This window comes from Musa acuminata, chromosome BXJ3-4, assembly GCF_036884655.1.
Source record: "Musa acuminata AAA Group cultivar baxijiao chromosome BXJ3-4, Cavendish_Baxijiao_AAA, whole genome shotgun sequence".
NCBI lineage: Eukaryota > Viridiplantae > Streptophyta > Magnoliopsida > Zingiberales > Musaceae > Musa > Musa acuminata.
Window position 1 is genome coordinate 26010838 of NC_088352.1, and position 25903 is coordinate 26036740.

Genomic DNA, 25903 nt, shown 5'->3' on the forward strand with positions numbered 1-25903 from the left:
GCATTCATGAAAGTTCAATCTTTACTATCTATGAGAGATTGCTAGTATATATAAACCTATACAAAAACTTACAAAGGAGTAGTGTAACCATGAACGTATATAACTTACTAGTCATAGACAGGCTAACCATGAACTTGAATCTGAATCTGATTAGTATCTAATTCCCCGTGGAATCCATTCCAAACTTGATTAAAATGTGCTCAATGTTGTTTATATAGGTCAACTGAACCACCCAATAAAATCCATATGCTTTGCATGATACAAAGGAACAAATGTGATGTCCAAAACTCCGAGTGAGCACATGTAACAAGAGTCAATTCCTTCTGCAAAACTCAAATTTAACATCAGAAACTGATGCAGATTACTACAAACTTCATTGTAGTGCCATCATAATGAGATCGTCTGAAGCAACCAGAATTCCTGACTAAAATTTCAGTTTCCAAGTAACACCACTAGTTCAAAAGAAAAAAAGTTGCAATACCACGCTGTACACATTGCTATGCATACGTGTATCTAGCATGAATCAACTGACACACATGACATGTTTTGTGTTGGTCGATGTGCCACTCCGATCTGCAGAGAAATGAAAAAAAAAAAAAAATAGTTGCATTCCTTCGCCTTCATAGAGAACTACCAACGAATGAAATGTCAGGGTGTGTTGATGGGGTCTCCTCATATAACATTTCATAGAGAACTTTTGCATGCTTTCTTTGAGCTCCTGGACTGGATCTACGACCTTTTTTGATCATCGGTTGGTGGTTCTTCAGGTATACCACGATACAGGTGGGTGAGAACGAAAAGTGCTGTGTCATTATCACGCCAGTAGTTACTGCATGATGTAAACATATTTAGAAAGAATGTAAACATAGCAAAAATCTCAATTCATTTTGAGTTCTCAGATTAGTTCTTACGTATGTGATCCTATGGCTGATAGATAAGGATGATGAAATGTTCCTTCCTACAAGATCAACAAGAACAAATCATTACCCAAGAATTCTCCCATTTATAACAAGTTGTAGAGCAGGAGTCCCGGTCAACAAATCTCCATTTGAATTGTGACCACAATTATTGCTAAATACTGAAAATACTTATAAGATAAGTGGAGTCCATCAAAGAGTAATTTCTTGGAAGTGTACAAAATCCACAATATCAGAGAAAAGAAGCTTCAATCAGAAAAGGGATGCATAAAAGCCATTTATTAAATTACCTGGAGAACAAAGTCGATTCGACCATATTCACAGCCTGTCAACCGTTCAATCATGAAGGAACCATATGATCTTTCTCTTTTCTCATCTTCCACAGTTTCTACAATAGTACAATGTACAATTAGTGATCACTTCTTGTCCACAATTACAGCACAATAAACGCCATATCAAGAAAGAAGAAAAGAGAAAAAGACATGCAATGAGAACTTACCTTTAGCTTTATCCTTGTTTTGTCTTTGAAAAGTGCTAGCCACTTTGACCTGTTACCCAAAATATAGGAAATTATAAAGGAACCATACTTTGACCTGTTAGACACTTCGTAATTTCCTTTATGTTCACATACCATATGCATTTGACAATCAATTATATTAAAATTTTTAAACCATGATTTGAGAAGGAAGAATATTCCACTAAATGATGTTTAACCATTTCTCAAAAATATTTTTGACTCAACAAAATCAAAGACACTGTAAGAGTTGTCCAAACAGGTATCTTTCAACAGACTTATAGCATCTTATACACAATCATGAAGTAAATTCATCATATTTTTTCCTATATGACTATTCAAATTCCCTCCAATTATAGTTTCTTAATTAAAGGTATTTGCTGAGTGATTTCATCTAACTTTTACCAATATTCTCTTTTTGTTTAATCATCCGATATTAAGGGGCATGCTATTGAAAGATCTATCAACATCTAATGTTCACATAGTTGTCATAGAACTCATATTAAGTTTTACAAGTGCATTTTTATGCCAGTTTCAAGACAGATTCGGCAATATCACATAAACTAAGTAATTATTTTGCTGAGATAAATATAGTATTTGCAATTGCATATCAATGTTATTTTAGAAAAAAACAATCTCATCAACTAGTACTACAGTACATGAATTTTTCCATCGATACTTTCCAGGAGATATATATCATTTTCCCAAAAGATACTAACATGGCACACATGCCTATGTATACTCTGGATGTGGAAAACCGAGCACCTGACTTGCAAGTTCTGGCATGGCATCTGGTACATACCATGCTGAGCTAGGCAAGCATAAGCTCAGCACACAGCTCAATAACCTTGGCTCAATTTAAGGGGAAACAAAAAGAAGTTCAATCAATTTCAAGTAATCCAATTACATTACTAGACAAGTATTATCACTACTGAGATGAATCAAGAAGAAAATGATGAATAAATATGCACTGTACCCTCAAAGAATTTAGCTGACTCATTATGCTTTCGGAGCGTGCAGCTATATCTTCAGTGAATTCCTGCATTTGGCATTATAATAATTAGGGTGATAGGATTTCAGAAGCTATCTGATCTTAAAATCTAACCTGAAATCCAATATGCAACCTCCTCCCGCCCCTGTGGTAGGGAATAAGAACAGGTCTCTTGTTTAAGTACTCCTTGCAGATAAGCGGTTCTACTCTGTGAAAGATGAACGCAGACTCATATAACAGGTTTCTCAATTTAAGTTAAGCTTTGTGTTCCATTGCAAATGACATAGATGCATGCAGATGCAGATGTAGTTACCTATGTATTATATGTTAACATATAACATAGTGTTGTTTTTAAGCATTAAACAAAGAAGAAAGCAAAGAAGATAAAGATAAAACCAAAGGAAGGTAGATAAAGAATAATAGAAAAACCTGTATGCAACAGGATCAAAAGGATGAAAAATGTTAAACATCTGCCTGCAAGATGGCATCTCTTCAGATATTTTTTCATCTTCCCAATAAGCTTGCCCCCTGCCTTAAAGGAAAAACAGATTATCTTAAGAAAAGTGTTTCTGACCAATTTTATAAACAGCAAGAGATGCATTTGATCAAATTCTATTTAATTTATAAGGAGATAATTCAAGTCGGAATGAAAAGTTATCTTTCTGCAGTTTAATGTGTTCCACCTAGCAAATAAAGAACTGGGTCAAAATATCAATTTGTTTGCCAGATGAGGCCTTCAACCATACTAGTTGTTTTAAACACATTTGTTTTGATTGATGTTGCATCAATTATCGCTTTAGTGTAAAAATTTTGCAAGAAAATTATTCTTTTCTTTTGTCCCCTTTTGGAAGTATAAATCATAACAGCTAAGAAGACATAATTGATAGATAATTACCAAGGCAAAAAAAAAGAAAAGAACAAACTGCCAATTAATACATTGCAAACCAAAAAGAACTTACAAAATTCTGCTATGCAGATTCATTGCAATGCTCACATTTTGATCCTTAAATAGTTTAAGAGCAGTCATTCAAGTAACATCTAGTGTGCCAGAATATGAGCAAGGCTTGCTCAAATATTTCTTTGGTGATCATGCACATGTATTAGATAAATGAAAAAAAAAAAAGATTAGCACCTCAGAATATACTCAATTACAGAAGCAAGAAGCAGAAATTCAAGAAAAATGAACATGACAATAATCTGAAGAAGAAATAATCCATAAGGAGAACCCCAGGTCAATTTTGGCATTTCGAAACATAGGTTCATCAATTTTGACTAAAAAATGCTCATATGTGGTTATATACACAATAGCCAAAAGGCAGATTATAAATTCTAATTTGAATAATGGGGCAGTACACACAGAGTACCCAAAAGGCCCAAACGATATCACCCAAGTCAGAGCAGATATGAGAATGCAAAGACATGGACAGTGGATAAAACGAAAATGTTAAGTTGCATACATTTACTGAATACAATGTAGAAGTATATTCCACACTCAAAGTTCTGTTCTTTTTTATTGTGGTCACTGAAGTGAAAGACAAAGTACTTATCCCAACATCTTGAAGTCAGAACTTTTTTCTTAAGCTAATCTCTGGTACTTCTGGTAGAATACCAAGCATAATATTACTGTATAATCTTTTACATCAAAAGTATCTTTTAGGATAAACTGTTATATGTTGTCCATCACATCCTAAAGTTCAACCAGTTTTTAAATGAATCAAATTAATCAAATAAAAGTCCACATTCAAGTCATAAACAATAGTCTAGAAAGGTTAAACGGTTTGGCCACCTTCATGTAATTTATGTATCACATTTGATCAATTAAGTGTTAATCATGAAAGAAATAGCTGTCAAGATATCTCTAGTTCTCTACTACCTTTATTAAATTAAGTCCATAAAATTACAGCCATCTAAGATTTCACAGAAGCATATTAACATGTTTAGGAGCATCAAAATCCCTGACACTACTTGATCTTTAAGTAAATAAATTAATAGATTCAAATGAACCACTCTAAAATGTTTAAGGCACAGTAGGCAACATAGGTGTTACACAATTTGAATCAATAATTGTACAAAGTGAGCAAAGAAAAAAAAAGAGACAAACGGCCAAACTAGTCAAATTTGAGATGGAATAAACTTACAAAAAAGTAAAGTAAGAGAGTAAGGTTTTAATGTAGCATTTAGCTATGTATTTAACATAGATCAGCTTTACAACATGGTATGGGATAGCAATTAACATCAAAGGAAGCCATGAAAGTTGTATACCAACTCCTATGCGGACATTTCGGAGGGCAAGAAAGACACCCAGTGGTGATCCAACAGCAAAAAATGTATCTACCTGATAAAAAAGATGAGCAAACATGCTAGTGATTATTACAAAAGTTCAAAAAGGACAACCTTGATGAGTTATCTGAAGATAGCCTACGAAAAATACAATGAAATAAGACAATGATCAGCAGGTCACTAAAACTATCATCACCAATCAGGAAAATAATAACTTGAGGAAAAACAAAATAATAACAAATTGGAAATAGAACAATTATATATTTACCTTAAAATTAAGCCTAGTATATTTGATATAAGGTGTATATTGCTTTTTACTATCATCTAGCACTGAAGATAACCTTCCAAAAGAAGATGAACTTGTCATAGATTTGACCATTTGACCTGTCCACAAACAACAAAATATATCTACAATGGATAAGAATCAACATATTAACTCAGAGAAGCTTCAACAGTTAAAAATTTACTTTTTCCATGATAAACTTCAAGGAAACTACCATTGTCAAAGTTACTGGAACAGGAAGCTGAGTGATGATTTTTCTCTAGTTCTGCAACTTTTGCTCTGAGGGACTTCACCTGTTAAAAACTTGTTAAATTTCAATATTTATAGTAAAGGAAACCAATCTAATATCCAGTCATCTAACAGAATCAACAAAGCTTGACAAAACCTCAAATACCTATAACAGCCAGAAATATCTATGCTAGTAAAATGAAATCCCTTTTTATCTGAAAACATATAATAATATGAAAATAAGCCATACCTCTTCCATCAACATGGACACTAATTTGCCTTTGTCAATTAAATCTTCAGATGGATGCCCAGCATCTCGGACTTCAGTACCATGAAAATCCCTACTTATGCCTGGATTTGCATCAGAATCTCTATCTTCTGCATATATTGTTTCTGCAACATTCTTATTTACCTCATTGACTCGTTCAAAGTTTGTGTGTTGCTTTTTACTAAATAATTTAGCTGAATCATCTGATTCTTGGATGCCATCATTGCATAAGAAATCCTCTTGCTGGCCTCTAGTAACACCACAATCTTCAACGCAAGAAACATCTGGTGTTTTTTCCTCATTGACTTTGGTATATGGATTTGACATGGAACTGCCTTTTACAGATACATGTGTTGCTGGCCTTGAAGCTGCACCATTTTTATTGTTGTTATTGTTAAAATTCAAGGCACGATGATATTCAACAGGTTGGTAAGTTACATTAACAATACATTCTTGCTTTGGGATGCAGAAGTCATCCACGAAGGCAGCCTCCACAGGAAGTGTTGCAGAAGAGTCTTGATAGCAAAGGATGTCATAAGATAGAACACTTCCTAATGAATGGCCAAATATTGAAATCTGCAAAAAGCTTGCACACAATGGAATCTCTGAGTGAAAAGTGTTAGTGATTGATAGAAATTATATTTAGTTTGATGATTTGATCCATAGACTGCTTAATTACAAACCTTCCCATCATAGCCTGGGTTTCTCTTGAGAAACTTTGCATACAATCTATTTAACTGGTTGGAGACCTAAAAATAAGAGAATAATTTAGGCACTAAACAAATCAAGTTGGATGCCTAAATTCCTCAGAGAAACAACGGCTATACAAAAATATTGCATTAAATGATCAACTGTCGATGAAGCTCACCTCCTACCATTATTCTAATTACCAAAGTTATGTTCAGAATTGCATCTAAAGGCTAACAGGTTGTGTCCAAAATAGGTGTGGACTACTGATACCAAGTTGAACTGGTACCATAACAGCTTGATGACTGATCAGAATAGGTGTTGATCTAGAATTGGAATAATCGGTGTCTTCACCCTTCCAATATATGAGTCCCTTGATAACAGACATCTCTCATGAAATCCTCAAATACAAAGACAATAAGACAAAATGGATAATGATAACAGTAACAAATTAGTACTTCTCTATTACTCTTTGAATATCATTGACAAATCAAAAAGTAAAATCAGTATGCTACCAATAAAACGGAATATGAAGAAAACTTACTGAGTCAATTATATTTTGACAATAGATAGGACTCATGTAGTATAGAACATCATGAACAGTGGCACTCAATGTTGCACGTAGACCTCGAACACCATCCAAGGTGATTTTTTCAATTATAGTCTCACTACTAAGCTCCAAGCCCCTTCTCCACTAAAATATGCATAACTTGATCAATAAGGCCACAGAAAAAAAGGAGAAGAATCCAGCATGAGAGCCCATAGACATTAACTAGCTACAAGAATCATAGTAGAACCAGGAAAATTTTGCAACTTAATAATTATTACGAACAAAGGCTCAAGACATTTCTGTTGTTAATTGATATGAACAAAGGATTAAACCATTTCCGCTCATAAAGATATTCTTTATTCTATGCAAATGATAAATCCATCTCACGTCATCATGGTGAACAAATTGAAGTAACTAGAAAAATGTACAAGATTAAAATTTTTGAAGAGAAATATTACAAAATTTAGTGATTCAAAGGTACATGTTAAAATAAGATCGTGCAACAGTTATATGTCATGCCTGAGTATACAAGTAGTTCCATCATAGAGACTTCTATAATGATAATTTACATTTTTTTATGTCAGTTAAATAAGGAAAGTCTATGACATTAAGCACTGTGTTTGCTCATTTATCTTACAAGAAGAAAACCAAGGGAGCTGATCTTATTATGTCAATAACCTAGTATTCTTGTATTGATATCCTGGGATAAAAAAGATTCAAGTGATACAACTAGATTGTTAAAGACCACAAGAAAATAGAAGCTCATAGCCTCATTCCACAGGCTGCTGCAGAATGAATGAACCCCTATACTTGAAATTAGTGACTCAAGATGATAACCAAGGGAAAAATAAGTACACATATAGAATTCTTAATTTTTATATCGAAATGGGGTCTTCAGTTTGAAGCTGAAGCTGTCTCCAAGGGAAAAATATTAAAATGTCACTTGAGGTTGCAGGCAAGATTCTAGACACCAACAAACCACATTAAGGTACCAACTATTTGAGGTTAGTTGCATAGATCTAATCCCACCATTAGCTCTAACAAAGGCAATATCATACTTGGTTAGTTGGTTGAAGGTAAAATTGAGAGAATTTTTTTTCAAAGCATAATGTAGATCAACCATCATTCTCAAATTGGATAAAGAAACATTGCAAACAGTGACAAAAGAACTAGTTGTTTCAAGTCAGTTTGTTCTCTTTCATGTAGCTTTAAGTTTCACTAGAGAAAACAAGTATATTTTAGGCATCCTCAGAAATCATCAACAACTTTTGGACATCTGTTAAACACACCTGAGTAGCTACTTATGATTTTAAAGTATTCCACAAGAATTATGAGTTGTAGATAGACTGCATGTAACAACAGATGCTCCAAATAAGTATATACATTGTACAATATCTTGAAATAATACGAAATTTAACCAAAAAAATGAACTAAAAAACTATAGAATTTATTGGGGTCGGCAAGTACTTTGGATTCCTAGTGGCAGTGATAAGGAATTCAAGTATAAAAAGACTTCTATATGAAGAGACAGGTGTGAGAAAGATTGATGAAAGAAATATTTGACAAATTGACAAAGGAGGGTAAAAGATCTTATTCAACAACGTCAAACAAAACATTGAAGTGACAAAAATTAGGTTCTATTGTAAAACTTTCCAAATTATTATAGTTTAATAACAAAAGCAAGATATATTATATACCTGGCAAGGAACAAATAGAACCCTCTGGGTGCTTCTCTGGTATGCAGTTAAGTGTCTATCAGCTAGGCTTGCTGTTATACGACCGAAATCAGCAACATCATCAACCACATTAGCATTCTCCAACCTCTGTCCAATACCATGAACCATAAAAACTAGATGGCCAACTGGCACCTGCAGAAGAATGCACATGGGTTAAATTAAAAGGAACAATGGAGAATCTATTTTCAATTGGTGAAAAACACAATCCCGATGATTTGAACTAATAACAAACTGAGTGGGATGACAATCATTTACTGCCTTGCCATTCCAAAGTATTCCGAATACCAACCATACTATGCATGACTAACTGGATGACCTTGGTAATGATATGGGTATCATGTCATGTTGAAGGCATATCAACAGAGTATTGGAAACATATGTGGTATGTAGTGTTCAGAACCCGTTGGTATGAACTGGTTCACCAAAGAATTGGCACAACACTATAACATAAATGACAATTATTGGTCATTAATATGTTGTGCAAGCATAGACTGGGCTTCTCTAAAGCAGCAGATGCTCAGCTTGAGTTCCAGCCTAACTCCAGTATATATGATGAGGCTCATTTCACCAGGGAAGACAAGTGAAGAGAAACTTTTAAACTTAAACAGTCAAGCTGTGCTGCAGTCAGTGTAAGTTGCTCCTGGATCCCAGTGGAGGTTTCTAATATCTACGAAAGAAAGCCTCAACAAGTTGGTAACATGATCAACTTGTGTTTCTGCACCTATTTGTTGCTGCTTGTTCATGAGTTCCCAAATAAGACTAGGATAACCAAAGGGCTACTTGTATATGAGTACTGTACTAGTTTAATGATAAAGTCAAACTCAGGTGATAGCTCAATTGCTCAAATCCTTGTACTTTTAAGTTTTATCTGCACAAGGCTGTCAATCTTCAGGACCTCCAATTAGAACATTTCTTGTGATGGACAAGTAAATAAGAAATCCAAAAGCTAAAGGAAAATAAACAAAGCTAGATCATAGGATAACATGATTACTTTTAAGACTTAATTTTGTTTAACAACATCTTAACTTCAATCAGATAGCAATTATTTTGTGTTGGATAAATGTGGTGTCCCCTGTCAGCACTAAACTAAAAACTTGAATACCATGGACCTATGGTGTGAATTTATCTGGAAACCTAATACGCAGATAATTCATGGAAGTACCAATTATAAAATTACTCTTAATGGTATAAAGATGAAGGTAACTTCGATCTTTAAGAAGATATTTCCTCTAAGTATCAATTATAAAACTAATATTAATGGTATAAAGATGAAGGCAACTTGGATCTTTGACAAGAACCTGAGAACAGTAATCATCCATGGCTTCCTCTTTCTGCTGATGCAGCTCATCCTAACAGAAAGATAAATAAGATTATCAAAGTTAAATAAAATTCAAGCAGAAAGATTTAGAACTGAAAAAACATCCAAAGGCATGAAAAAATCTCCTCGTCTAATCAAAGATCTAAAGAAAACTTGAAGCCTCAAAATATCATTCTGATTTATATAGCTAGGTAAATTTTATTTATTTAAGAGAAAATTTTGAATTCTATATATGTAAATTCTAACTCATCATCACTGTGTAAAATGCCTGCACTTTGTTAAGAGATTTTGATCTGCACAACTAGAACATAAAGGAGAAAAAAACGCAAGCATTGAGGACAATATGTACGGCTAGATTAAGTAGTCATGATCTAACTTTAGTATGTATATCCATATCTGCAGCTACTAAATATTACTTGAGGTAGTTAGCTCAAAGTAACTATGCTGAGATGTATAAAGACAAAAATATAACTCAACAAACATGCTCTGACAGTGCCAGAAGACTATAGAAAGTCACATATGCCCAGAGGTCATCTACATCATGACACATTTTATTCTAGAAGTACTAGCTATTCTTAGCATGACATCGAGGTATCTTATAGCTATTACTCAAACGAGCATGAAAGTTATGCGCGCAGATTCATTAATTGTAGTAAAAAGGTAGTTCAGATGTATGTAGTTCCAAGTTAATGCCAGATAAAAAGAATCTCAGTTATAGTTTTCCTGGCTACAGATCAAACATGCAAGCCAAATTCCATTAAATGAATCTTTAAACAAGACGCCCCACAGCAAACTCCATTGTGAAAAAATCTTTTGAGGAATTGGAGTTGATATGTCTGACCCATGCATAATATAGTGAAAAATGGATCCTTGAACCCATATCAAATATTAGCCATCTGTCAAAGAAAAAAGAATGAACTGATCTTGTAGAGTTTTTTAAAAAAATTAATTTCTTCATTCAAAAATTGTGCAGGGGAAAAATTGGATTCAATTGTCAAACTGGTATAACAGATACAGCTTAACCCCAGAAAAAAATATTTCAATTTCTGGACAAGCATTACTATAAACTGAAGTCAATTTTTTTTCTATTGGTATCAATCTTGATGTATATACTGACCCTCTCATTAATACCCTCTCTCCCTGTCCCACATATTGGCTTTGAAGAGCATGATTTTTGCTCCAAGTTTTCTGTCCTTATAAAGTGCATCTTGGATGAATTTATGCAAGTACCTATCTCGTAAAGAGCATAAATACACCATTGTGTCGCAAATTATCTCTGTTAGTTTTGTATTTTATCTAGAAGTATGTATGTCCCATTTGCATATTGTTCCTGCACTGCTCATTCACAAATTCAAATGGTCATTATAAATAAATTGCAAGGCAAGTATAAAAGATCAGGAAAAGAAAGAAAACAACCCAGGCACATATATATTTAAATAAAAATCAGCAAGCATTAGTTGCATTAGCAAATGGAAACAACGTCATGACAATGGCAAGGACTCACAAGTTTGTTATTCGTTATTCCTACGACAAAAGATTTAGAACAAATAAGACTAACCTGACTTGGCTTTGCAGAAGGGGAAAAACCACGTCTTAGTTTAACCCTATTTCCACCTCCCATATTAAGAGAAAAACTAGATCTGTCAAATGCTAACCAAGCCTCCCAAGAATCATCATCTCCTGTGAAAATGGCATGCAGTCCCTGTGCAAGAAATTAATTTTAGCTACAACAAGTAGCAATCTTTCTAACCACTTCATGCTCATACCTCTGTGGTGCCTTGTAAATCAATTCTGGCAGCAAATTGACCTGAAGGTTGAAAGGTCCTACGACGCCAGACCTTAATGCAGCAAATAGTCCAATATGATTCAGTTATATATTATTCAAGAATCAACAAATGACATAATGGAGTTTTTTGCTTATTCTTTCGGTTAGGGTGAGAGAGAGAGAGAATATGGGAACAATATAAATAACTTGAAGCATATTATAAGTAAAAGAGTAATGAATAATATGGTATAGCAAATTCATAATAAAGCATACTAATTGAGAAGCATAGTGGATCAAGGAACCAAAAAAAATTAATTAATCAAGAAGAGACAAACATATTAGAATGTCAGATCCCCCAAAGTTTCAAATAGACGATTAATAAATTTTTATAGGACTTCAACAAAGTAAAAGATAATAAAGATATTAGTCCCTCCTAAGTCCATTCCAATACATCATCCCCCTCAACCAATCCGCAGATCCTATGGACCAAGTATAAAGTGCATACAAGTAAATAATTTCAATTATGTAGTAGACATAACAGTTCAATTATTTTTTTTGCACTTATTATACTTCTAATAGGGAGAAAATAGAGCATCTGAGTGAAGCACTTAAAATAAATCAAGAAGTGGTAACTGTTGTAGCAAAGAAAAACCTGACAGCGGTAGGCCAACTCCAGTTGCTCTGCAACATCTTCACGAAGCGGAAGCCAATCATTACCATCTTTATGAGCAAACCAGTGACCTCGCAAAACACGTCTGTTTTCACCACTCCAGTACACAGGAAAACAGTGCCGCTTAATTAAATCTACCTGCAAATATAACAAGTTACCAATGAACCAAACTATGATATTATTATGAGTTATTTCCTCCTAAAGAAGCTCAATCATATTAAACTGCATTAGGCTTTCAAAACTACCAGAAAAGTAGGATAAGCTTTAGAGAAGAAGTTTATGAGACACAATTTCCGGGATTTATAATCAAAATATCCAACATGCTTAATTGTGTTCCTTACTGATCCAAACAAGGACATGCTGACCTCTTCAACGAAGTCCACATGAATGATTACTTTCACAGCCAAAAACAGCCCAAGAAGTTAGACATGATGGTGCTAATGAGTTTCAAAATGTGTGAACTTCAGGTCCACTCTTTATCTGCTTTGTAAAATATATTCTGAATTTGAAATATTTTAAAAATCTTTGATAGAACAATGATCGAATGGATCATCCAGGGAGCACAAGCAACAGAATTAGAGAATCACATTTTAAGCTCTACTGTGATGTCAATGTTCCCACCTTCCATACTGTTCATCTTTCCATAATTGACCAGTTCATACATTTTTATAAACAAAGAGATCTTTTTTAAAATTTTTACAATTCTCTTAAGCAAAAAATGGCTGGTTTCACAAAGTTTGATCCAGAAAGCAAGTAAAATGATTAACAGATTAGGTACTCAGGTCCCGTTTTAGATCAAGGCACCTCAACTGTTCTTCTTTCTTTAATATACCAGCTCGCAACATTTTCATAAAATAATAATCTACAAATTAACAAGTTTGCATTCATATATTATGATAGAAAGTTTCTGTGTTCTATCTCAAAACTTATTAAAGCAAAAGCTTGACTGTTTTACATGCTCAAGAATCCATCAAGCTGAAGTGGAAACATGAATAAAATGGTTACTATCAAATTAAATACACAGACAGTACTTAAAGAAACTGAACAATCCCTAAAACCTAGAATTAATGCAAGAGTTTTACAGTGCTAATGAATATATAAGCATACTAAATCAGTTCAAACTATATAATGCATCCCATCCAAACTAAAACAAAATCACACACATATATAGAGAAGAGAAACATGTAACTAAAATAAAACCTGACAATCATAACCACATAATTCAAATTAGACCATCAAAAGAATTGTTCCAGTTATTTTTGTCAAATTCAATCAACAAGACGAAATAATTTCTATATAAAAATTATGGGATTTCTTGATATCAATATAGACAATGAATTATTTTTCCTTCGAAAAACACAGATTTAGCATAAATTTATTAGCACCTAGAAATATCAAAAGAAATGCTTGAAGAGGATACCTCATAAAGGCCACCTTTTACTGGCACACCAACTCTCTCTTCCTCCACTACATACAGTTCATTAGAACCACTAGTAGAAGTCACATAATTAGTTGTCTGAGTTCCACTTGGACCTTTGCTACATTCTGCATACTCTTTCCACCAATGCGCAAGTAGATCTTCTTCCCTCTGCATTCCAATTTCATCATCAATCAAAAGTTAAACAGAAACAGAAAGAAAAAGCAAGGAAAACTTTATCATGAATACAGGAAAAACATACGACTGGTCCATTTAAGTATGATAATATGCCTAATACAAACTGTGAAAAGTTTGTTAGTATATATCGACTGATCTCCACTTACAGATAAGCAATCCTATGTAAACTTAATTGGTATAAAATATAAATAGAGTTTGGAGATTTATTTTTAAATTGAAATATAATCAAAATTTTATCATCATCAAACTTCATGGCAGCTTATAGGCCATTTTGAGGTTTTTGATACTAGCCAGATTAGTCTGACCAAATACTGATATTGAGATGTATACTTCCATGCCAGAATATATATATATATATATATATATATATATATATATATATATGTATGTATGTATGTATGTATGTGTGTGTGTATGTATGTATGTATGTATGTATGTATGTATATATGTATGTATATATAGATATATATGTATGTATGTATATATATATATATGTATATATATATATGTATGTATGTATATATATATGTATGTATATATACATACATATATATATACATGTATATGTATATGCATATGCATATGCATATGTATATGTATATGTATATGTTTATGTTTATGTATATATATGTATATTTAAAAAATATATATACATATACATATATACAAGATTCGCCGTACCATACCGTACCGGCGTTTCGACCCGGGCTCGGTACCGGTACGGTATGGTATACCGCTCGGTACATCACGTGTACCGAGCACTGTATACTGCTACAGTGTTACTGTATACTGCTACAGTGTCGGTACGGTACAGAGCGGTCCGCGTACCGCTGGCCTGTCGGACCGGTACGTACCGCCCGTACCGGGCGGTACAGTCCGGTACGGCAAACCTTGCATATATATATACACATATATACATATATATATACACATATATACATATATATATACACATATATACATATATATATACACATATATACATATATATATACACATATATACATATATATATACACATATATACATATATATATATATATATATACATATACATATACATATATATACATATACATATATATATATATGTATATGTACCTGTATTTGTATATGTATATATGTATTTGTATATATGTATATATATATATATATATACATACATACATATATATATATATATATACATACATATATATATATAAATATACATATACATATATACATACATACATATATACATATACCTATATACATACATACATACATATATATTATATACATATACCTATATACATACATACATACATATATATTTACATATATATATATATATATAGATATATGTATATCCTTGGTCCATATTATTCTATCATACATCAGATTTCATATATCACCCCTGTAAAAATTCTATCACTTGTCATATTAAGTTCTTGTTGGAACATTGAGCAAATCTCATGGCTTCACTAGACATTTTCAATTTCTTTTTCTTAAGTGTAAGCGCCAGTGGAGTATTGGTCAAAATTGATCAAATCCAGAATTAATTCCAACAACCAGTGTACCAAAATATTTGTCTATTTTCTTTCTCCTCATCCCACTCTTTAACCATATTCTTGGTGCATAGTCCAACCAGTAAAAAGATGGGCTAAAGTAGATTACTTGACAAAATGAGGTCAAATCTAGAATAAATTCCAACAACCAACAGTCAAAGTACTTGTACTTTCTTTCTCTTAGTTCCACTCGTCAATATTCTTGGTGCTTTCACAATCCTATCTTGACAAAATGAGCTGCAGATAGTACTATTAGTGAGAAACCCAACAAATTTTTAACTTAAATATAACAATAAATGACTCTCAGATCCATAACAGCATAATCCAAGTTTAAAGAAATATAAAAGACATAAGTTATGTTAATAGAGTAGTATTAGGACAGGAAAGTTTAGTTGAGCTATTAATGTGACTTTGTAATACTAACTTGCAAGAAAGAGGCCTCAAGAGCAAGAGAGTCTCTCACGCTGAACCGAAAATAATCATCTTTGCCAATTATCTCAATTCGAGGAAGTGAAGCTGAAAGCTCTACAAAACAAAAAAATAAACCCCTTAAGAGAAATTTGCACAAAGATTGCAATGTCTTCTCCATGCCATGATCCAGCATGTGATTTAAATATTACTCATGCAAAATTAAACTACAAAATAAAGATATTGCCATTTATGCCATCAGAATATTCAAATGTTGCTTCCACATTGTTTTTAAGTCAGATTTTTTTATTGAAATTTGACCCATGAACCTTAAATTTGCCTAAATTGCATCCTTTAATCGAACCAAAATTCCACAAGCTGGGGAGAAATTGGAAAAGGAGATAAAATCCTTATACAATCAAAAAATTCATGAATGCAACTGTTCCATGTTTGTCAACTCACGCTTTTCTGCCAGAGGCACTTTGCATAGATACCAACGAACATCTTCCCCATCAGAAGGGCTCTTTGTATGCGCGAGATACTTCTGCCGACTCTTGAACTGCTCAATAGCATCCTCCAATGTGGCGATGTTGGATGGAGTGTTCTTCAACAAGTCAGGGGAACTCCCCTCAACAGGATTAGAACTAGCAGCACCTGAGGAATAAGACGTTGTCACATCCCCACTTTTTCTAACACGACTCTCATCAAAATTCGTCATTACAGTGATCTTAGACTGCTTTCGAAAGCATGAAGCTGGATCACGACAAGCATTACCTGTATTTATCACAACTAACTAATTAAAGGACATAGAGGGGTCTTTCTTGTAACGAAGATATTCAACAAACTGAAGGTTAACCAGTTTGCAAAAGAAGAAATTTTTGATAAGCGAACACAGCGAGGCTACACATCCTTACCAAATATCATCGAAAGTCTAACAAATCAGCAAGCAGAAACCAAAATACTTTGCCCATTCTCCAAGTAAAACACGAGCTGAAACCCTTAAGAATAAAAGAGAAAACAAGCAACTCTAAAATCACTCGAAGAAAAGGGCAAGAAACTTTACGCGTCATCCTCTCCAATCAAGAACGACGGAATCGGTCATAATCGCAATCCGTCCCTTCGATTCCACAGGAAAAAATCCGAAACCGATCAAATGAGTAAAAGCAACAAAAGAATACAAAGAAGCGGAGATCAGAAGGAAGATACGTCGGGGAAGAGAACTCACCGGGGGATTACGCGAGCAGGAAACGACTTCGAACCTAAGTGAGGAATCGGCCGAGAGGGGGAAGGAAGATACGTCGGGGAAGAGAACTCACCGGGGGATTACGCGAGCAGGAAACGACTTCGAACCTAAGTGAGGAATCGACCGAGAGGGGGATACTCGAAGAGAAGAGTATAAGGTTAGGTTTGAACGACCGTTCGGAATTTGGAAGAACAGCGAGAGGGAGGGAGATTAAAGAGGAAAAGAAAATTAAATCGACCGTTATCAGGACGCCGCGCCATCTCGAGTTCAGTTGATAATAGCAAATTTCCAGCTGTAAAAGTAAAACAACTAAAATTCATATCATACAACGAAAAATAAAATAAAAAGAAAAAGAAAATCATATCCTACACACACCACTCATGGCGTGGTCAGCGTGTGGACCCCATCGTCACGTTACCCACGGACTCATTGGGTAATAGCTGCCGATGCCATCCCGATGGACTGTGTTACCCCTGAAAACCATCCAGGTACCCGTAGAGGCTGATACGTGGAACCCACACATCATTTCCGTGAAACCCACGTCACCGATGACACCTGAATAACTACCCCCTTATACCACGAAAACGTGCCACCCGTGAAACACCACGTCCACCCCTAAAAATCGTCCAGGTTCCCACCTGAACCCCTACAGTCTGTGTCGACCCCACGAATCAGGCCCGTGAAAACCAGTTCGCCCCTGAAACCGTGGTAAGTGAAAGGCACGTCACCCCTGACACACTATATACATATATGTATACACATACTCCCTCTCTCTCTCTCCATGTATAGGACGTTAGACATTACAAAGGAGTTCTAACAACACCAAAACGTCAACAGAGAAGCACATTGACAAGAAGATTCAACATAAAAGAAGCCAGGTTGAATCTAAACTAGTCTGTCAAATCACAGAATACATTTCCAATACAGAACACTTATTGGCAGCATGCAAGTCTTGTGAAAGAGGAAGGAAACAACTCTCTAAAACATCACTTGAAGCTATTATTGATCAAGAAACAACTCTCACCCAGGAAACTTAAAGAGGAGACTGCAATCCTAGAAGCTTAAAAAGCTTTATTCGACTATGTGTTGAAGCCGGGGAGAGCCAGGGGAGAAGGCTGATAGCTTGCGAGGAGGTGAGGCCTCCAGCAGCGGTCGTCCAATTGTCGGCTTAACTCTGTGGTCCGATAGTAGCAGTCGGAATGTCCAACCGAGTACATCCGGTGCAAAAACTCGGTAGAGCATGAAGATGTCATACCACCTTGGATGCTTAAGGTATGTGTCACCTCGACAAGCCCCAGCAACCATCAGCTTTGCGAACTCCTCGACATGCCCTCCTGTGAGAGGCACCTAAAGGAAGAAAAAGAAGGCAGAATCCTTTGAGTTAATCTGAAAATTTAAGTTATAGTACTTATCATTAGGCCAAATTGGGACGGATAAGGTTAGACAATATGGAGCCACTTTTTTGGGATGGAAAAAAGAGCTGCATACAACACGAAATATGATTCAGTGAATTTGTTCAAAGGCTGAGGAAATAAACTGAACCTTTTAATGAGATTATGGTTGACACAAAAATATGTAACTATTTGTCACTGAGGAATGATCAAAAGCCAAAAAAAGGGAAAACCAACAGGAACATGCAAATGCTCATTTGAAGGTGACATACCTCTCTTTCTTCCTTCCATTGCATCTCTGACCCTTCTTCAAGCATAAACTTTCCTCTGCTAATATCACTCCCTGTCCACCCATGGGTTGCAATTGTGATCCCTACATCATCTTTGACTTCAAATCTCAACGTCTCGTAGAAACTTATCACAGCTGCCTTTGCTGCCTATAAAGCAATGAATAAGGAAACATGTTTTAGAAAGTCCATCTAGTCACCATTCTAGTATAAATCTATTCCTCAAGAAAAATAGACATATCAAATAGGAATTTTTTTTGCTACTCACTGCGTAGAGGCTCATCCTTGGCATAGGAAGCCAGCTTTCCATGGATGCGTTAACAAGGATTCGACCACGAGTCTGCCTCAAGTATGGAAGGGCAACATAAGTCGGATAAACATTCCCCCAGAAATTGATGTCCTGATACATAACATCAAAAATAGTAAATAGGATGTGAGCTCATAAGGACTTTCCGATATAGTTGCTCAGGATCTAACTCATCACACTAGTGCTACACTAATTATGTCAAAACATTGATAACTATGTGTTTAGCATTGCATTTCTGCTACCTATTAATTTATACATATAGATTTGGTTCATGGATTTCTCCAATTATCAGATAACTAATATAACTCGGCAAAATTCAATTAGTAGTAACTCTTATGCTAAAGTTGCAGGACTCTTCTTCCTCTGAAGTAAAAGGAACCAGCTTATCTGATCTTAGTCAAATTAGTATTCTTAATTAATATGGCTATATAAGATAAATGCAGAAAACAGGTTGTAGGTGGTCATACCATCATATGTGGAAACACCGAAGAATCTGTCGCCTCTTCAAAGTAGAAGTTATGCCCCAGGCTTGCAGCATTCACAAGATGATGCACTGTATTTATAATATTCAGAAAAAAAAAATCTCAATTTCAAGAAAGATGTAATCCTGTATAGTATCCTCAATCAACTACCGAACCTACCATCTGAAATATCTAGTGAGAGAACAAAGTGTAGAAACTTACAATGGCCAAAATAGTTTATAGTATCACTTATGAATCTTCTGCACTCCTCTTCCTTGACGACATCGGAAGCCATCACAAGGACATGCTTGGCACCCAGGAGTCTAGCATTCTCCCTGATACCCCAAAGCCGATGCTCCCTCCTTGCGACCAAAACCAAATTTGCTTTCCTTCTTGCATATTCATAAGCTAATTGCTGCACTTATTATTAGTTATGAGCATTTGAAAGTTTAGATCATACAATTTAATTAGAAGCTGGCTATGACAAGTGTTTGAAATATTCAACTAATTAAATTGCTAGGAGTAGGGAGATATAGTTTCATGCGAATGACAAGACTACTCATTTTTAGAACAATAATTTTTTCCTCAGAATTTATCTTTATATTGAACATTTGCTTTATAACACAAAGACAAAACTAGCATACCTAACTTTTAAATTGTTTTTATATCCAATTTGAAACAAAAAGAACCCCGAGCTTCACTTGAAGGAAACTAAATTGAAATTATTGGTTCAGTTTATGGTAACAACATAGAGGGTATCATAAGAACATTGACATGGTCATTAGGCAAAAAACTTGTGGAGCTTTATGTCATACTTGTATGTACCATCATTACTAATTGGCATCACCTAATCAACATACATTCAATCCAGCTTCAGACCAAGTTCTTCTGGGTTTTCCCTAATCAATATAGAGTTGATCATCAAAAAAATACACACAAAAATTAACTAACTTGATCAATTCTTGAACATTTGATCCCAACTTTTAAAGATACCTAGTCGAAGCAGATTCAGTCAAGAAATAATACTGTCTAAAATCCTAATAGCTAGAAATGGATAGAGAAAAATGGCTTCTAAAACTCATGCAGATAAGGAGTCATGCTCTAATACTCCTTCAGCCCAGATAAGAATCCATAACAAAGGGGTTGAAGACAACATTCGCCATCAAAAGTTCAAACTGACAGCATTGGAGTAGCATTAACTTAATCTCACAAAACCGACATCTAACCTTGTCATACACAATGCTATCAAAATTTCTAGTATGTGGTTTTTCATTCATCTTAGCACCTCTTCACATTTACTTTTAGCATTCATCGTAAGCTAACGAGGTGTAAGAAGGCTCACCTTTTAACCTGCATTACCTCCACAGTGGTCAGAGGTTGATACAAGATCTTCCTCTACACGATTTGTTCCCGGGGATGTTTACTGTTTAGTATAATTCTTACCTGCAGTCTACTTTTCATTAAATTTGCGATGGGGATCTTGCTCACATAACAGAGAACCAGCTCTAGCTAACAATCATGAAGAAATTAACTTTATTTAATTCGCATTATTATCATTGAGGAAACTTAGCAAGTAGCTCTGTTTCATACGGGTGACAATTAGCTCATGAAAACCTGAAATAATTTAACAGGAAGGTGCTAAGCAGAACTTGATCGATTTCATCATTAAAATATCACCCATTGTTGCCTTTCCTATATATCTGATCGTTCTATAAGATTGCTACACGAAAGTTAAACTCTGTTATGAACTGAATACATACAATACTGGAGATGCAAGGGTGAAGAACCATGAAAGACAGTGATAGCGGATAATCGAGAGTACCTCTCCGATGGCCGAGGAAGCCCCGGTGATGAGGACCACCTTGTTCTCCATGTTCTCTCTGTACAAGGTCTTGAAGAACCACTCCAGAGCATGGAGGAAGGAGAGCGTCGGCCATGCAAAGGCCAGCATCACCATGCCGGCCGGTGGCACCACAAGGTTCAGGATGGCGTTCAAGAGATCCATCGATCAGACGAGAGAGAGCAGCCGATGGGGGTAGGAGCGGAGCCCTTGTAGGCGACCTTGTTGAGGAGATAAGAACAGTGGAAGGGAGAGATGAGCAGAGAGGAAGAAACACATAGAGACAGAGACGGAGAGATCAGCTCGCATCGGGGCGATGGCAGGGTTGGCGCAACGCGAGGCATGCACACACGCGTTGTGCTCGCGGGACGAGAGGGCGACGAGTGTGAGCAACCATTTTGGAGCCTCTCCCGATGCAATTTGCTACAGCGACGTGCCTTCCTGTCCTTTCTGCCGCCATCGTCTCTTCTCGGCGTAATGGAGTCACGGCGATCGCTTGAAACCGAGGCGCTGTTCGAATCCGATTTGTCTCACCGATCAATTCGATTGGACTGCATTCGAGTTTAGGAAGGAATCTGAATTAAGTAAATCTCAGATATCAGAATCACAATAATTAGGATAAAAAAAGAAATTAATTATAAAACAAACAATTTGAATGGCTAATTATTTTCCAGAAATCAAATAATTGGAGCTTATGAAATTGCAGACCAATTTTTACACATTCTGATTGATTAATCAAAATTTAAATGGAAATATAATTTTAAATTGCCAATCCTTTAAAAGAATCCTATATTTGAAATTTAATCAATTTTTACAAAATTTTAGATGACTAATCTTACTATAATCTATTTTAAAATAGCATTTATTTATTTTTTTAAATCTAACAATTGGACTCTTATACATTATGAATATAAATGTAAAAGTTTAGATGATCTTTAAGTATGGGATTGTACTTTCACAGACCAATATGTTTTAATTATTAATATTTGATAAAGTGGGTTCCACTTCTCATAATTTTACACTTATTTAAATTTTTAGATGTATTTTTCATGTTTAATTTTTTTTCCCACAAAAGCCAATAATTAGACTACTACATAAAATATTAAATCAAAATTCTTATAGTTTGCATATCTAATTAAGTTCAGAAAAAATCACAAATTTTAAATATCAATTCTAAAAAAATTAACTATCGGACTTTTAAGAAATACATTTGTTAAAAAAAATGATCAATTAATCCTAATAAGATCTAAGATAATTTAATATGTAAGCATTTATTAGTAAAAGATCACATATAAACTCTAAAAAAATCTTGGAAAGGGATCGGTTGAAGGTAAAGAGTCCGAGGATCCGTTGTCTCGTTAACTTGTTATGATTTTGTGTTTGGAACAATAGAAATGAGGCTAAATATTATAATTGTTGATCCAAAACTTTTTCGATTTACAGCAAAGCTTCAATTTTTACATTTCTTATAATATTAGTTGTGAAAGGGTTTAGGGGATTAATTGTGATTTTATTTCTATTAGGATCAAGAGCACTAAGAGGGAAGAGGGGGGGGATGAATTAGTGCAGCGAAAAACCTTCTACGATTAAAATAAAACTGTGTTCGTTCGATAAAAGTGATTTAAGTAAGAAAGCCGATTCGTAAATCACTTTAACTTTTGATTAAGCGAGATGCAGCAAAGATATAAATGCAGTTTGCAGTTATAGTAGGCACAAACTGAAATATGATATTCGTACGAAAAAACTGATTTACGTCTAAATGCTGATTCGTAAATCACTTGATTAAGCGAGATGCAGTTAAAGCAAGGATATAAAGGCAGTTTGCAGTTATGATAGAAATCAAAACGTAAACGCAAACTGAAATATGATGATCATACGATAAAACTGATTTACGTCTAAACGCCGATTCGGAAAGTGCAAAGCTTGAAATCCAATCGTATATGTGCAGAAAGCAGTAAGCTTTTGAGGAGGTTTGCAGTAAAGATAATATGCTCAAAGTAAATGCAAATTGAGATTTAGAGTGGGTCGGTCAATCTTGACCTACATCCACTTTTGGCTTCCTCCACTGACGTCTACTAGAAGCCTTCCTTCAATAGGCGAAGGCCAACCACCCTTTTACAATTTCACTCCTTTTGACGGGCTTAGGAGACAACCCTTACATAATTTTCTCTCCTCTCTTTAAAGATCATAACTTGGAAGAAAAGAGGGAGAAGAACTTTCAACTCATACAACACTTTTAAGCTCTAAAAATCACAAAGTAAAATCAGAATTTCGGTGGTTTCTGGGTGCCCTCTTAGTGCTGAAAGGGTGGGGTATTTATAGGCCCCAACCCAGTTTGAATTTTGAGCTCAAAACTGTCAATTCCCGAAATTCCGGGATCTGGCGGTTGCACCGCCTGGCAGAGCTCGAAGACTGAGCCTCTGGGCGGTGCCACCTCCTGTTAGGGGCTGTTGCACCTCCTGCCAGAGCTCGAAGACCGACCTCAGGCGGTGCCATCGCCTGACTGAGGCGGTTGCACCTCCTGCCAGAGCTCGAAGACCGAGCTCAGGCGGTGCCACCTCCTGTCAGGGGCGGTTGCACTGCCCAGTCTCGCTCGGAGACTGAGCCTAGGCGGTGCCACCGCCTGACTGGGGCGGTTCAACCGCCTGGTAGAAATCAGGGTCCGAATGGGTTGATCCATTCAGCCTAATTTGGGTTTTTCAGGGGCCCAATTGCCCCAAGATTAAGATAATGGGATTACCTCCTATTTCCAACTTAATCATTGTGCTAACTATGATATTTCCTAAGACATTTACTGCAACTTGCTCCGGTGCGTCAATCGCTTCTTCCGGCGAGTTTCCGGCGAACTTCCGTCGATCATCCGATGAACCCTCGGTGATGCTCTTGCGGACTTCCAGCAAACTCCTGGACTTGCGATGATCCACTTTGCGAGTTCCGACAAGCTTATTTGGCAAGCTCATGGACTTCTCGGATTTGTTCCCACAAAACCTCCGACGACTGTCCGAACTTCCGTCGAACTCTCGAACTCCCAACGTGATCATTGTCTTGATTCCGGCGCAACTCCTACTGCATATCTTACTTTCATCGTAGTTAATCCTGCACACTTAAAACAAAACTTCGATTGAGACAATTAATCCTAAGCAATTAACCAAGTTGTCCGGCATGTCATTGGTCCCTCGACGCTTCGTCCGATTCTTCGACGCATCGTCCGATTCTTCGACGCATCGTCCTCTCCTGCAGCCTATCGCCCAATCGGCCAGTTGAATCCGCAACTCCGATATCCTTGGCACAATACCCGCTCTTCTTGGCCTGATGCCCGAGTCCACGGCCCGAAGCCTTCTGTCGATACGTCGATCGATCCACCGGCCTGACGTCCAATCTTCTGACATGTTCCTCCGGCACAACATGATTTTCCTGATTTAATTGTCTCATCCTGATCGAAGCATCCTACGTCATTCAAAACGCAGATTAAATCATAAACATATATCAAGTAGTTTCATCATCAAAATACGAGATTCAAACATATATCTCCCCTTTTTTGATGATGACAACCACTTGATGACGGAGTTAAACTTAACTCCCGGAGTTTAAACAAACTCCCCCTATCAATATGCCATATTGATATAACCTTGAATTCAAACTAAATTCAAGTCATTGCAATATTCATCATGAATACTTGCAACACGTCATCATGAACTTATGCATAAACTTATGCATAACATCATACTTCTCCCCCTTTGTCATCAACAAAAAGGAGAAGTCCATCTATTCTTGTGTTTGGAATATAGGTTCAACTTATTGCATGAAAAACATAATATCAAGTTTTATCATCATGCATTTTTGAAGCTAGAAAATTTAGCAAGTGTTACATCATGCTTAGAACATTCGAGCTATCAAGTTTTAGATATGCAAGTTTTATAGTATACAAGATAGCACTTTTGGTAATGTTCAAGATAGCAAATTCCACAACATAAAGCTAGCAAATTTTATAATATTTTAGAACATGCAAGCTAGCCGTTTTGAGATGTTCAAGAAGGCAACTCTTGCTTCTTGAAATATGCAAATTTGTTAAGTTTTGCTAGATGTGCAAGTTAGCACTTTTGCCTTTTGAGATAGGCAAGATAGCACATTTACTTCTTTTGAGATAGCAACTTTTTGCTTCATTTAGACTACAAGCTAGCAATTTTTACGATATGCAAGTTTCATAATATATAAGCTAGCAAAAATTTCGAAAACAAATGCAAGATAGCTTTCTTGTGTAAGCTCATGATTCTTGCTTCCTATTGCAATGTGTAAGTTGCAAGTTTTGCTTCTTGAGATAGGCAAGATCACTTTTACAATTTTTGTTTCTTAAGATAGGCAAGCTTGTGATGTTCAAGATAACAAGCTCTTTCTTCTCTTTTAAGAAGTGCCATTTTTGCTTTATTTGCAAAGTGCAAGCTAGCAAAATGCCAAACTAACAAAAGATAATGTTTTACATGAGGCAAACAAACAATTTGGCAAATGTTACATTTGCATCTTCTCTTTTGAGAAGTGCAATTTGTACTTTCATCTTGAATTGTGCAAGCTAGCTAGTTTGCCTCTTTTCATGATG

At 35.5% G+C, this 25903-nt stretch overlaps 2 protein-coding genes across 7 annotated transcripts; both read right to left on the minus strand.

Annotated features, from left to right (window-relative positions):
* Positions 1-403: 403 nt before the first annotated feature.
* On the minus strand, positions 404-16799 carry LOC135636964 (phospholipase SGR2-like). Of its 6 annotated transcripts, XM_065149215.1 has the most exons (22): positions 16695-16798; positions 16243-16554; positions 15797-15897; positions 13628-13795; positions 12190-12345; positions 11539-11610; positions 11331-11474; positions 9753-9803; positions 8416-8586; positions 6713-6862; positions 6165-6230; positions 5464-6057; positions 5200-5278; positions 4971-5086; positions 4685-4757; positions 2852-2954; positions 2537-2630; positions 2408-2470; positions 1417-1465; positions 1208-1305; positions 912-958; positions 404-829 (listed from the first exon to the last, which is right to left on the minus strand). In XM_065149215.1, the coding sequence occupies exons 1-22, from the start codon at positions 16702-16704 to the stop codon at positions 730-732; spliced, it is 2817 nt and encodes a 938-aa protein (XP_065005287.1). In that variant the 5' UTR covers positions 16705-16798; the 3' UTR covers positions 404-729. The 6 variants fall into 6 exon arrangements, 1 of the variants encoding a protein (XP_065005287.1); XR_010496109.1 differs by lacking the exons at positions 404-829; positions 912-958 and having other exon boundaries at positions 1269-1305; positions 2408-2630; positions 2852-2950; ... (2 more) ...; positions 5931-6057; positions 16695-16799; XR_010496108.1 differs by lacking the exons at positions 404-829; positions 912-958 and having other exon boundaries at positions 1269-1305; positions 2408-2630; positions 5170-5278; ... (1 more) ...; positions 5931-6057; positions 16695-16799.
* Positions 16800-17881: 1082 nt separating this feature from the next.
* On the minus strand, positions 17882-21790 carry LOC103974695 (11-beta-hydroxysteroid dehydrogenase B). The gene is made up of 6 exons (XM_009389568.3): positions 21292-21790; positions 19692-19884; positions 19476-19561; positions 18970-19101; positions 18687-18851; positions 17882-18370 (listed from the first exon to the last, which is right to left on the minus strand). The coding sequence occupies exons 1-6, from the start codon at positions 21472-21474 to the stop codon at positions 18095-18097; spliced, it is 1035 nt and encodes a 344-aa protein (XP_009387843.2). The 5' UTR covers positions 21475-21790; the 3' UTR covers positions 17882-18094.
* Between the last annotated feature and the right edge of the window lie 4113 nt (positions 21791-25903).